Genomic DNA, 14580 nt, shown 5'->3' with positions numbered 1-14580 from the left:
GTTTTCTTTACTATGACATGGAGAGTCCACAACGTCATTCCAATTACTAGTGGGAACCAATACCCAAGCTAGAGGACACGGAATGAACAGGGAGGAAGAAATAGACAGAAGGACTTTAACAGAAGGCACCACTGCTTGAAGAACCTTTCTCCCAAAAGAAGCCTCAGCCGAGGCAAAAGTATCAAATTTGTAGAATTTTAAAAAAGTATGCAAAGAGGACCATGTTGCCACCTTGCAAATCTGCCGCCTTGCTTCATTTTTGAAAGCCCAAGAAGAGGAAAAAACCCTAGTGGAATGAGCCGTAATTCTCACAGGAGACTGCTGTCCAGCAGTCTCATAAGCCAAACGAATCAAACTTCTCAACCAGAGAGACAGAGAAGTAGAAGAGGCCTTCTGACCCTTACACTTTCCAGAGAAAACCACAAACCACGAAAATCTTTAGTAGCTTGTAAGTAAAATTTTAGTGCCCGCACAACATCCAAGTTATGCAAAAGACGTTCCTTTTGAGAAGAAGGATTAGAACAAAAAGAATTGATTAATGTTTCGATCCGATACCACCTTAGGGAGAAACCCCAATGTAGTACGAAAGACCGCCTTATCTGCATGAAAAATAAGGTAGGGGGAATCACACTGCAGAGCTGAAAGCACGTTTGTGCAAAAGAATAGATAACCCAGAAATCAGACCCTTTAGAGTACTAACCAATAAACCCTTATCCAGTCCATCCTGAAGAAAAGACAAAATCCGGGGGATTCCTCACTCAGCTCAAAAAGAACCCCTTAGATTCACACCAAGAAAGATATTTACACCATATCTTATGGTAAATCTTGCGAGTAACTGGTTTTCAAGCCTGAATCATAGTTTCAATGATAGTTTCAATGACCGCAGCAGAAAAAACCACGCTTAGACAGAACTAGGCGTTCAATCTCCAAGCAGTTAGCTTCAGAGAATCTTGGTTTGGATGGAGGATAGGACCCTGAAGTAGAAGGTCTTTCCTCTGAGGTAACCTCCAAGGAGGTAGAGATGACATCCTCACTAGATCTATGAACCAGATCCTGCGAGGCAATGCAGGAGTTATTAGTATCACCGGTGCTCTCTGTTTGATATGAGCAAAGACTTGTGGAAGGAGAGAAAAACGGAGGAAACAGATAAACCAGAGAAAACCTCCAAAGAACCACTAGAGCATCTATCAGAACGGCCTGAGGATCTCTTGACCTTGAACCGTACTTTGGAACCTTGGTGTTTTGGCGGGACGCCATCAGATCCAACTCTGGAACCCCCCACTTGAGGGATATCTGAGAGAACACTTCCGGATGGAGAGCCCACTCCCCGGGATGAAAGGTCTGTCTGCTCAGAAAATCTGCTTCCCAGTTGTCCACTTCTGGAATGTGGATGGCAGATAGGAGACAATGGAGTCACCTCCTTCATGGCTAAGGAACTCCGAGTCCCTCCCTGGTGGTTGATGTAAGCCACTGAGATGATGATGTCCGATTGGAATCTTATAAACCAGACCAACTACAGTTGAGGCTATGCTGATAGGGCATTGAACATAGCTCTCAACTTCAAGATGTTTATGGGAAGAGAGGACTCTTCCTGAGACCACAGGCCCTGAGCCTTTAGAGGGCCTCAAACAGCCCCCCAGCCTGACAGGCTGGCGTCCGTAGTCACAATTTCCCAGGAAGGTCTCAGAAACTGCCCCAAGATAGATGTTCCTGTGACACCCACCACGAGAGAGAGTCTCTTGTTAGAGGGTCCAGATTTATCCTCAGAGATAAATCCTACTGATCTCTGTTCCATTGACGGAGCATACAGAGCTGCAGCGGTTGTAGATGGAACCGAGCAAAAGGAATGATGTCCATGGATGCCACCATCAGACCAATCACCACCATGCATTGGGCCACAGATGGACGAAAGGCAGATTGGAGAGAAAGACAGGAAGCAAGAATCTTGTCTTTTCTGACCTCCGTCAGAAAAATCTTCAGGGACAGGAAATCTATTATAGTCCCTAGGAAACCCACTTTGGTAGATGGAACAAGAGAACTTCTCTAAATTCACCTTCCACCCATGGGAAAGTAGAAAAGACAATGTAGAAAAGATAGGCCCAGCACTCACCATCAGACATCCGGTGCACGCTGCAGGGGTTCATGCACTAACCCCAAAAGGTAACAGCAAATAAAGGAGGTAGCAGCACCAAACTGTACATTTTTAGTTGCTTTTAATCAGAGACATCATAAAAAAAAAAAAAACGACGTTTCGGTCAGCACCTGACCTTAATCATGTTGTATATACAAATGCCCATAAACACTCTTTATATAGCCATAAGAGGCGGAGTTTCTAATACCTGTGTAGATGTTGTACTTTTTGTTTACCCCTTCTATATAGACCGGGGTATATTTCTCCATACTCCCTCTAGTGGTTAAGGACACCTCATCCTATCAAACTATAGTAACCTGAAAAACACAATATACTTATCCACTATTATCTTTACATCAATATTAATATCAATATTAATTTAAAGAATTACCTCAATATATTTACATCAATATTCAAATTACAAAATTTCATAAACAGGTACAAATATATATTTTTTTACTCTACAAGAGATATTTATAAGGTAACATGCCAGTCTATTTCCCTATTCATTCCGATTAATGTTTGCAGAGTATTAATCCAGTATGTTTCTCTATATTTAAGGATTATAAATATCTCTTGTAGAGTAAAAAAATATATATTTGTACCTGTTTATGAAATTTTGTAATTTGAATATTGTTGTAAATATGGCGAGGTAATTCCTTGAATTAATATTGATATTAATATTGATGTAAAGATAATAGTTGTTACAGTATAACCCTGATATCGAGGGTTAATACCAGATGAAAGATGCCCTTAATACGGGAATAGCAACACACAAACCCAGTTAATACACCGAATGGGGAAAATAAACTAAATCCTTCTCTCCTGGAACAGGCAAAAGAATAATCCAAAGTCGCAATTCCCCCCAAACATGAGACCAAGCTCCATCTTGAGGGTAAAACAGGAATCAGCCAGAACTGTGTGTTTATTGTTCTTAAATACATATTTTTACACATTAGTACCACCCACAGGGTTTTGTAAAACAACCAATAAACACATACAATACTCTCAGACACTCCCACACAAAATCATCCCCTCTGCCTGGGATGCAATTACCTTACACAATGGGTGATGCAATTACCTTACAATAGTGGATATGTATATTGTGTTTTTCAGGTTACTATAGTTTGATAGGATACCTACACAGGTATTAGAAACTCCGCCTCTTATGGCTATATAAAGAGTGTTTATGGGCATTTGTATATACAACATGATTAAGGTCAGTTGCTGACCGAAACGTTGTTTGTTTTTTTATGATGTCTCTGATTGAAAGATACTAAAAATTTACAGTTTGGTGCTGCTACCTCCTTTATTTAACGTAGAAAAGACAACAGCATCTCTGTATGAGATTGGGTTAGTTGAAAAGATGACGCCTGAACCAAAATGTCGTCTAGAAAAGTCGCTACAGCAATTCCCTGGGATCTGATCACAGCCAACAGCGCCACCAGAGCCTTTGTGAATATTCTGGGAGCCGTGGCCAGACCAAATGGAAGTGCAACAAATTGAAAGTGCTTGTCCAGAAAGGCAAACCTCAGATACTGATGGTGTTCCCTGTGAATGGAAATGTGAAGGTATGCGTCCTTCAGGTCTATGGTAGTCATAAACTGACCTTCCTGTACCAAAGGAAGACTGGAACGAATCGTTTTCATCTTGAAGGACAGAACCCTAAGGAATTTGTTGAGACACTTGAGGTCTAGAATGGGCCGAAAAGTGCCCTCCTTTTTGGGAACCACACATAGATTTGAATAGAATCCTAGTCCCTGTTCTGCTAGAGGGACAGGAACAATAATTCTCAGAGAGTATAGGTCTTTTACACAGTTTAAGAAGGCCTCCTTCTTTATTTGGTTTGAGGATAGTCTTGACAGGAGAAATCTGCAACAGGGAGGGCAAGACTTGAATCCCATTCTTTAACCTTGTGATACTATGTCCACCGCCCAAGGGTCTGGGACATCACGTATCCAGGCTTTACAAAAAAGAGAAAGCCTGCCCCCCCCACCTGATTCACACTGGAATTGGGTGTGGAACCTTCATGCTGATTTTGAGTAAGCAGAAGGCTTCTTGTTTTGTTTTCCCTTGTCCCAGGGCTGGTTGGATTTCCAAGAAGATCTGGGTTAATCTGGTTTTGAAGTGGAAGAGGAGGACTTTTGTCCCTTAAAGTTACGAAAGGAACAAAAATTAGAAGTCTGACGACCTATAGGTCTATTCTTCTTATCCTGAGGTAGGAAGAATCCCTTTCCACCTGTAATCTCTAAAATGATCTCTGCCAGACCAGGTCCAAACAGAGTCTTTCCCTTGTAAGATAAAGCCAAAAGTTTGGCCTATCCCAAAAAATTAGAAATCATCACACCTTCTACCAATTAACACTTGGAGAGAGATAACTTCCCACTCCCTAAAGTTGGAAAAATACCACTACACACACAGTAAACGTCTGAATGACTATCAATCCATTTGTTTCCTTTGGGAAGAATATCTAAATCAAGTATCACCAACAACATGACCACACCTCTCCTTCCTTAGAATCCTCTCAGCATTCCCAACCACTTTAGATCGAGTGAAACATTTTAACTCTTCTACAGATGGTATTTGTACGTCTTCCTGCGAAGATAGCATTGCATTCTGTTTAACTTATGTTGTTTCCCTTATTTTATGGTTATATATTGAATTTTCGCAGACAAGTTTGTAATGGGACCCTCTTTTGGGTGGTCTCAATCACGCTGAACTTTTCATTTGTATGATCACAGTAACATGTTTATGATGTCTGCTATATCTTCAATAAAGCTTTTTCAAATTTAATAATAAAAAAAGCCAAAAGTTTAGCCTTAGAAGTGACATAGGCCGAGCAAGATTTTAACCACAGAGCCCTGCGAGCTAGTACCATGAAGCTAGACATCTTAGCTCCCAGGCGAATTATCTGCATATTGGCATCACAGATAAAAGTATTGGCCAATTTGAGAGCCTTGATCCTATCTTGGATCTTCTCTACTGTAGTTTCCTCTGTAATAGAATCAGACAATGCATTGCACCAATAAGATGCAGCTCCTGCAACCATAGCAATACTCGCTGCTGGTTTCCACTTAAGCCTCTAGTTTCTTATTCATTGGGTCCTTAAAAGAGCAACTATCCTCTATAGCAGTGTTTCCCAACCGTGGTCCTCAAGTACCCCCAACAGTCCTGGTTTTCATTATAGCTGAACTAGAGCACAGGTGAAATAATCAGCTGATGGATGAGAGCAGGTTGGTTACTGATCAGCTGATTACTTCTCCTGTGCACTGGTTCAGCTATAAAGAAAAATTAGGCCTGTTGGGGGTACTTGAGGACCGCAGTTGGGAAACACTGCTCTATAGGAATGGTAGTTCTCTTAGCCAGAGTAGAAATAGCATTTTCTACCTTAGGAACAGTGTTCCATGAGTCATGAATAGAAACAGCAACAGGAAACATATTCTTAAAAACAAGGGAAGGGGAAAAAGGAACCCCTGGCTTATCCTATTCCTGAGAAATAATTTCAGACATCTTCCTAGGGACAGGAAAAACCTCCTCAGAAGGTGGTGAATCAAACTCTATCCAATTTAGAAGACTTTGAGGGGTTGACAGAAACCGAAGGTTCAGAGTCATCTAAAGTAGCTAGAACCTCTTTCAGTAGTAACCGAAGATGTTCAAGTTTAAATCTAAAATTAACCTCTTCAGATTCTGAAGAGTTTAGCATCAAGGAGTCAGTCTGATATCTCACCATCAGAAGCTACTGAAGTATTTTCCTCATCAGACAATTGAGAAAGGTTGACCAACGCAGACTTAGAGGGGTCAGAAACCTTACTAGCGATAAAATGTTTAGATTTTCTTTTACGCTTACACGAAGAGGGAAAACCTGACAAAGCCCTTGTTACTGCAGAGGTAATCTGAGCTGCAAAATCCCCAGGTAAATAAACACCCCCAGGAGGATGAGGAGACACAGAAGGCACAGTATGAGACACAGTTAATGCTTGGGACGTTTGAGGCGAAAGCTGAGGCATGTCACGCACAGCATCATCCTGAGAGACACTTGGCTCAGAAGGGAGAAATGGATCTTTAAATTTTAAAGTATTTGATAAGCATGAGGAACAAAATTGCATTGGCAGGACAATTTGAGCCTCTAAACACAGTAAGCACTTGTCCACAGACATTGACTTATCTAAATCAGGATCCATTACTGTAGTCAGAGCCACAAAAAAATATAACCCAAATTTAAATTAAAATATCAAATTAATCTGAAGTTGATAAGAATTAGGCGTTCCTATTTAAATCACAAAACATAAATGTCCTAAATAAAAACCCCTCAGATGCCTGAGGTTCCTACCGTAGAAGAGAAAAATACCCCAGTAGTAATTAGAAATGCTGACTTGATAAGTACACTGATCCACCTAGCTGCGATCAAGGATCTGATACAAACTCTCGAAGCGAGGCACTCCTACACACCACAAACTCACTGAGCTTCGTTCTGTAATAGTGGAAGTGCAGGCGTCACGTGAGCTGGGAGAAATACACTGCGCCACTGAAAACACACACAGTAGAGAGAAAATGGCTTAATAACGACCGTTGAACATAACTCTCAAAAAACTGTCCCCACATGTCTAGAAGCATAATAAAACCTGTGCCACGGATGCCAATAAAACAAAAAGTCCAGTCCAGCACCTCAGGTAACTGCACACCACATAGGGTAACCATTTATACCCAAAATACAATATAAGAACAACCCAAAGAGAGTGGCAGCATATATAAGGGTGTTTTGTATCATTATGTTTTATTGCATGACTAAGGGAGTTGTTCCGGAAACGTCACTGAATTGATGTGCCAATAAAATACCATATATGCTGCCACTCTCTTTGGATTGTTCCACTGATGCCAATAAACAGAGAAGTGCTTGTAAATAAAAACCGCAAAGCAACATCTCTGCACAAAGTCCCAAGTAACGTAATGTTCCCCAACAATAAAGTGAACTCCTCAGCCAAGTGAAATCCTCTCAAACTGTGTAGATGTCTCAAGTTAAACACATAATGTAAATCTGTCCCCAAAAATGTATCCTTAACTAGAAAAGGATAGCTTGTGCCAGAAAAGGATCCATAAGAGGATTAACCTCTTAAGTGCTGCTGTCCTTCAGTACCTAGAAGGCAAAGGCACATACCTTAGATCCTGCAGGACAGATGCTGCTCTTTAGGTGTGGCAGATACTTTACTCCCTGTCATGGACCTGTAGGAAAATAAAGAAGCCAACTCTAGCTTTTTTTCAAAGGGGAAGCACAGTGTTAAAATAAAAGCAAGAACTACCTCGCCGCCTTTTAACTGCTTAAAAGCCACCACTACTCTTACTGAAGATTGACGTGGACACAGCTAAACCCCAATCCTTGCTTCAGGGAAAAGTACCCATAAAAGGATTAAAAATCTTCAGACACCAACTTCTCCATTGGCAGAGGCAAAGAGAATGACTGGGGGTTATGTATAAGGCAGTTACACTTAACAGCTTTGCTGGGGTGCTCTTTGCTGCCTCCTGCTGGCCAGGAGTTGAATATCACACTAGTAATTGGAAAGACGTTGTGGACTCTCCATGTCATAGGAAAGAAAAATTCAATTTACTTATATAATCAAATTTGGCTTGTTCTCTTGGTATCCTTTGTAGAAAAATAAAGCTAGATCGGCTGATAAGAGCACATCTTTAGCAGTCTATGGCAGCAACTATGCATAACACTGCTATAAACATTGTTGCAAACACTGCTGCCATATGACAATATATGTGCACGCTTGTGAGATCACCTTGGATTACTCTTTAACAAAGGATACCAAGAGACTAAAGCAAAAATAATAACAGAAGTAAATTTAAAAGCTGTTTAAAATGTCATGCTATATCGAATACATTTAGATTAAAATGTTAACTTTACTGTCCCTTTAATATATAAGAAGTGTAGTGCAAAGCTAAACATAAAAATAGTATATGAATTGCAGTGGTATGAAAAAATAAGATGTCTTATAAAAAAAGAAGACCAATTCCCCTAACTGAATTCCATACTGTTATTAATCTTCTCTTCTGTCTCCGACATTAACCACTATATACAAAAGTGCATGTGCTGCTGTTAATTTGTTTGTAGATTACTGCACTATATATATTTTTGGAGGTTGTTTTCCTCTTTTTGTGGTGCAAAATTAAGAAACTGGAACTTTTATTTGTAGCAAAACACCATACAAACTTTGATATAACTTTTGGCATAATTATACCAGCCTGAACTAACAGTAACTCCCAAAGTCTGGACAAGTGATGTAACTGGCTGAGCTTAAGATGGAGCCAAAAGTACAGAACTACACATGCTAAAGCACCAGGAAGCATGCATCTATATTTGGGCAAGATTAGCATTATAAGAAATTTCTAAATGATAGTACACATTTTTTTTGGAGAGAACACACAAGGAAGCAGTTATAAGCAGAAAATGTATAACTGGACTAACAATAAAACATTTTTGAGACAAATCAAACAACCAATCACTAATTATAGTTAATAAAAATGAATAAAACTAGTTTGTACCTAACAATGCTGTCATGGGTACTTATGTTCTCTTGAGACATGGTTAAAAGAAGATCTGGGAGGCCAATACTGACAAAAAAAGAAAGATCTTCTGGCTCCCAGCTCATATCTATCATGTGAAGTAGTATGGTCTGCATACATGACAGTGCAGGAAGCAGCGACCTGCAGAAAGAACAAACAATATCAAATATACAAAGTAATGATAACATAACTTATGCTTATCTGATCATTTCCTTTTCTTCAGACGGAAAGAGTCCACAGCTGCATTCATTACTTTTGGGAAATTCAGAACCTGGCCTCCAGGAGGAGGCAAAGACACACCAGCCAAAGGCTTAAATACCTCTCCAGCTTCCCCCATCCCCCAGTCATTCTGCCAAGGAACAAGGAACAGTAGAAGAAGCATAGGGTGAAAAGGTGCCAAAAGAAAAAAAATAACCGACGCCCCCCAGAAAAATTATGGGCAGGGAGCTGTGAACTCTTTCCGTCTGAAGATCAGGTAAGCATAATTTATGTTTTTCTTCATAAACGGAAAGAGTCCACAGCTGCATTCATTACTTTTGGGAAAACAATACCCAAGCTATAGAGGACACTGAATGCTAAAACGGGAGGGTACAAAAGGCGGCCCATTCTAAGGGCACCAGGCCTAAAACCCATACTCCAGAAAAACCCAGCTTCATTCGAAGCCGAGAAAAAAAACTTTGAAAAAGGCCCAAGGACACTGACTCACAGATAGTCCATAAGCCTTGTTAGAAACCGCAGGAACTAGACTCAACTGAGCCAAAGGCCTCCAAGAGACACCATCAACCGCCAGTCGGTCTCCAAACAACAAACCCCTATTAAGAAGGGGATCAAACAGCCGTATGCTCGGAAAGGAGAAAGACACGGAGAAGACTTCCAGAAAGGATACCAGAGAATACTAAATAGGGTACAACAAAAACCTTAAAAAGGGCCCAAATGAGCCTCAAGAACGCAGGGCGAAAAAACCCTGAGGGCCAAGATGAACGAGACCCAACCGGTTTCGTAGAACAAGGGACGCAACACCCGACCCTAGTTAGCTCAAAATCCACGGAATCAAGACCCAGAGATTGAAAAAGAGAAGAGAATCTTCCCTAAACAAAGTGTATCCGGCACCCTAGAAGGTAACTGAAGACGAGAACGCCAGAAACCATTAATCTTATGCAGCAACTCAGATAGGGACAACCCCTGACGGCAACCCTGAAGAGTCAGAACGCTGCACGCTGCTGTCATCCGAAGATGAATCTAGAACTTTGATATATACAAGCAAGAGGTTAGCAGGTAAGGCTAGGTTCGAATCCTAACCTACAGTTTCCTAGACGTCCAGCTAACCAGCTGACACCTCCAGACCTTCCCACAAAATTCTAAATGTGGAAAAGAAGCAGAGCCCTCCAAGGAAGGCTCATCAAACCTCGATGACCGAGGACGAAATTTGCAGAGCAACAGATATCAATCCTGCTCCAAACACCAGACCAGCCCAAGCAACAGGCATGTCTGATAGACAGGGGAAGCAAACACAACCCCAACCCCCCCAGGGAATGGAAGAATGGGGGAATTACCCACCCCAACAGAGCTTGGGTGCCAACCCGTTCGCTCCTTCAACATAATGCACTTCCAAGAAGAACCCCCTAGGACTCGGAAAAGAGAACAATGTATAGATCCTAGAAAGACCTGGCACAACTCTCCTTTACAGTCTCGACAGCTGGACGAACAAGCCACAGAGCAGCAGACTGCTGCCTCTCCTAATAAAAGGTACTTGTTCCGCGAACCAGTGCATTAACAAGTGTTTTGAGAGAAGCCTGAACAAACGACCTTCAGAAACTGTTTATGGGACTTTTCCCACTCATCACTGCCTTCAGAGCCTCTAAGAGCAACCGCTTTGCCGTAGGCAGGCGCAGAAGATAATAGAGAAACCCTTCCAGGCAGCCCAGCACAGAGAGGTACATAACTATCTGTCTCCTCCTGCACACAAGACATGATCACAATCCTCCAGATAGAGGGGATCCCTCTGCTGAAGGAGCCAACGGCACACATACCCACAAGGATGTGAGAAGGCCGTAGGCTTATCAGTCAAGGACCTAATGAAAAATCATCCAGGTCACCACTGTTGATAGAACAGAGAAAAACTCCCTGTAAAAAGGGATCACACTCCCTCCTAATGACAAATCAGCCCATGCTGAACACTGGGTCGTCCTGAACCAGTCTACAGGATCACGAGTACATAAGGATCCGAAATAAGACCCAGCACCGTCTCAAAACGACAGACGCCTCCAGGGAGCAAAAGATACCCCGTCTGAAGAAATCAGACCTTACAGGGGAGGAAACCGGGCACATGACTCACTCATAAGTTCGTAGGCCAAAGGGAAGAGAACGCCATTAGCAGGAGGCCAACTCTCCACCAACAAGGTGCTAGGCCGTAGTTCATGCAAACTACTCTAGAGGCCAAAATGCACCAAGAACCGCACAGCGAAGTTCAAGACGAAGGGGAATAAATTATGAATAAATGGACAGACTGGTTCCTGAAAATGTGCTGTCTATCTTTTTGCTTTTAAAACCCTGTTGCCTTTTATGGATACTTTGCACTTTATGGAAATAATGAAAAATTAAAGGTTTGATGCTTTTAAGGATCGCAGTGTATTTTCTATTGTCTCTTGTAATAAATTATGAGAATATAGTTTGCCTGAAGAGAGAGTAGAACGACTAGTTTCCATAATCCTCTCAGATTATCCTTACGGAGGACCCCCCCCCCCCAAGGAAGAATGCAGAGCATCCCGAATTCTGGCGGAACGTCCCCTAAGGGAAAGCTAGGAAAGGAAGAAACAACAGTTATCCCCAATATACAGCTACAAACTGCCGGAAGCAGAAAAAAGCTGCACGGCCCTCAACTTCTGCCAGTTAAAGAGGGAATAAGTCCAAAAAGGACAATCCCAAGGAACCTTGAAAAGGCAAGACCGCCAGCGAACTGGCTGCGCGAAGAGCCTAAATCCTTCAACCTTTAACCCACAAGGGAAGGAAACACTGTAGATCCCGAAAGCGAAGCTAACAGAGAATGTCGTAGCGGATCTCAATGGAGACCCGGCCAACTACATTGAAAGGTTAATCGGACCAGCCAGGCATAACAGGCGCCAAGTGTCTGAAATAGGCCGTAAAAACAGAAGGATTGGTACCCAGTCAGGACAAGCCTGAAACCAAGGGCCCATTACTGACAGGGCCACATCAGTCACTTTCTTAAGAGGGAGAGATCAACAACAGACAACAGAAGACTACAACACGTCCTCGTGTAGAAGTAACCAGTGCGACCATAAAATTGTGAATATCAATTCCAGAGAAGAAAATTTCAAAATGAATGTTATAAAAAACATGAGCTTTAAGCAAAATAAAATCCATCCTATCGGATTAAAATAAAAGATAAGGCAACCCTTAGGTTATCGCCCAGGAAGAACGGACACTCCTGCAGGACCAGCCCAACAGGAATCAGAGTCTTCGAAGCTCAGAACTGGAAGATACTCAAGAAAACAAAACTATAAGAAGATTACTTTATCCCCTTATGTCGAATCGTGCATGCCATCCGCATCGGAAGACTGAGGGTCCACTACCCCATTAGGGTGGGATCCGCCAGCAATGCCAAAACATGCCTCAGTAGAACACGAAGGCATAACTTACCTCCGCCGGGGCAAACGATGACCCTGGCTCCGAAGGTTGACCCCCTGAAGCCTCAGGGAGAGTCACTCCCCCAGAGGGCTGAACTGGACCAGGCCATCCCACGCCTGACGAGCCCTGGTTAACGGAACATGGACAATATCTTAAACACACTCCTCAAAAGTAGTAAATGAGTACAGCACCTGTTGGTTCCTTAAAGCAGGTTTTAGTTCTGTGTGATGCCCGTGGAGAAAGGGTTACTGCCACCCTTACAGCAACATAGACAAATGGAATCCACAGCACCAATTAGGTAAAAGAAAATACCTTTATTTTCACATTACATGCGACGTTTCGGCCTTCACAGCCTTAATCATGCATACAAAAAACTTCAGCCTCTGTCCACAGTATATAGGCTGATCAATTAAAACATTAATTACAAACAGATTTGACAAAATGTTTCACACAGAGCAATTACTCCCTCTAGTGTTAGTCATATTTTACTATGATCCTTAAACAAAAAGAAACTTACTGGATCCATAAATTAGATTGTATGTACCCTAAAGGGTTAAATAGAGAAATAGATTTCTCTGTCTTTCTCTAAATGTAACAAAGTAAAAATTCAAAACAAAAAACATTTTCTTCAAAAAAATTTTTTAGTTAGTTTTGGTTTAGTTAAACACATAGGTAAAGTCACTTGTTCACTTAAACACATAGGTAAAGTTTATCAGTAAGATTGGTAAAATGTGTCAGTAATATACTTTCGTAGTGTTACTATAGAAATATAAGATTGCAGTAAGACTTGTTCCTATATATTTTCTTGTTTTTAATGACACTTGTACATTCAGTAGAAACTCCTCTAGTAATTGTATTTTTGGTAACTTGAGAGTTAAACACACTCCTGGGAGATGCAAATGCGCCAGCGCCAAAGATATGGCCATGTGGAATCGTGTCGTAACCTCCGGAGGAAAGAAGCCCCCCTCCAGAGAAGGATAAGCCACTTTTGGGTAAACTGAATGCGTAGAGTTGGTTGTAGGGAGCGCGCCTCACGGGAAACAGAATCCCCAGAGGCGGATGGCTCAGCGGACCCCTGGTTCCCTGATCCCGAGGAACGGAGCACTCTAAAACGGCATTCGGAACATAACTGATGGACATGTATCACCCGGGCCAATTCATATTCTTTGCAAAAAGTAGAATCAGAATCAGAGACATCCGTCTCCAAAAAATCAGAATCCTCCATAACTGGGATATGGATAAAAAAATGGACCAGTAAGAAAAAATGCAAACGGTACCTTACATCCCCAATGGCTGGGGCACTCACCACCTCCTATGAACCAGACATCAGCAAACCAGAATTTCTCCATCACCACACGGTCAGGAATGCGGAAATGGAGAGCCAGAACGTGACCATGCTCGGTTACAAGGTGTACCATGCAGTCCATGAAAAAGCGTGCCCGACCATAAAGGCTGTGTCACTTGCAATAGGCCGTTATGTTCCGAAATAGCCATGAGCCCAAGTATCACTACACATTAGCAGACAGAATCATATAACAAACATGATTAAACAAAAACCCTGTTCAATAACCCCTCTCAGGAGATATTAACCCTTGATTCCAAGATACAAAAGGAGCCTCACTGAGACCCTGTATTTCAAGTTCTGCCCATGAGGTTGCAGCCTCTCAGATAAACTGTTTTAATTACAAGAAATCCATGATGAAAATAAAATGAAATGATCTTACCGGAATCTATGCCGTGGAACAGGAACACGGTCCTTCAAGTGTGACCGATAGTAGCGTCGCTTCTGCCATGGACTTGAGAGAAGAAAGCAGGCAGCGAAACTCGTCAACGCTGATTGCTTAAGGAGTTGTTAATCTGAATCCGGATGGTTACTGTCAGGGTTTTTTCCTGACTTGTTTGCCATGTGCTGCTGGCAGCCATTTTACTCACCTCTTTTGCTGACTTTGGTGCATTCTGGGAGATGCTGCTCACTTCCTGTACTTCCTTTTATGGCCAGACTGGTTTACATCATCCATGTGAGACAGGATGCAGTCTCAGAATTGTGATGTCATCACTTATTATTTAAAGGGCCTTTGTTCAGTATGCTTTGCCCTTGCGTTGTCTCAGACCTGTTTGTGATAGCTCCTGTGTATTACCTGGCTGTCTGACGTCCCTCCTGGTTCCTGATCCCTGGCTTGTTCCTGACTTTGCTGTTCTCCTTGTTCCTGATTCCGGCTCGTCTGACTACTCGCTTTGGC

General features: G+C 42.0%; 1 protein-coding gene across 1 annotated transcript in view; it reads right to left on the bottom strand.

Annotated features, from left to right (window-relative positions):
* The window catches only part of ZZEF1 (zinc finger ZZ-type and EF-hand domain containing 1), a gene marked incomplete in the record, with an annotated part of 722361 nt that overhangs the window by 310566 nt on the left and 397215 nt on the right, over positions 1 to 14580 (bottom strand). Inside the window, 1 exon segment of the mRNA XM_053707503.1 lies at positions 8675 to 8836. Coding sequence (XP_053563478.1) covers positions 8675 to 8836 — 162 coding nt within the window.

The sequence above is a fragment of the Bombina bombina genome, chromosome 3 (genome assembly GCF_027579735.1).
Source record: "Bombina bombina isolate aBomBom1 chromosome 3, aBomBom1.pri, whole genome shotgun sequence".
Taxonomy (NCBI): Eukaryota; Metazoa; Chordata; class Amphibia; order Anura; family Bombinatoridae; genus Bombina; species Bombina bombina.
Note: the sequence above shows the minus strand (reverse complement) of the source record. Positions and strands in the feature narration are given on the sequence as shown.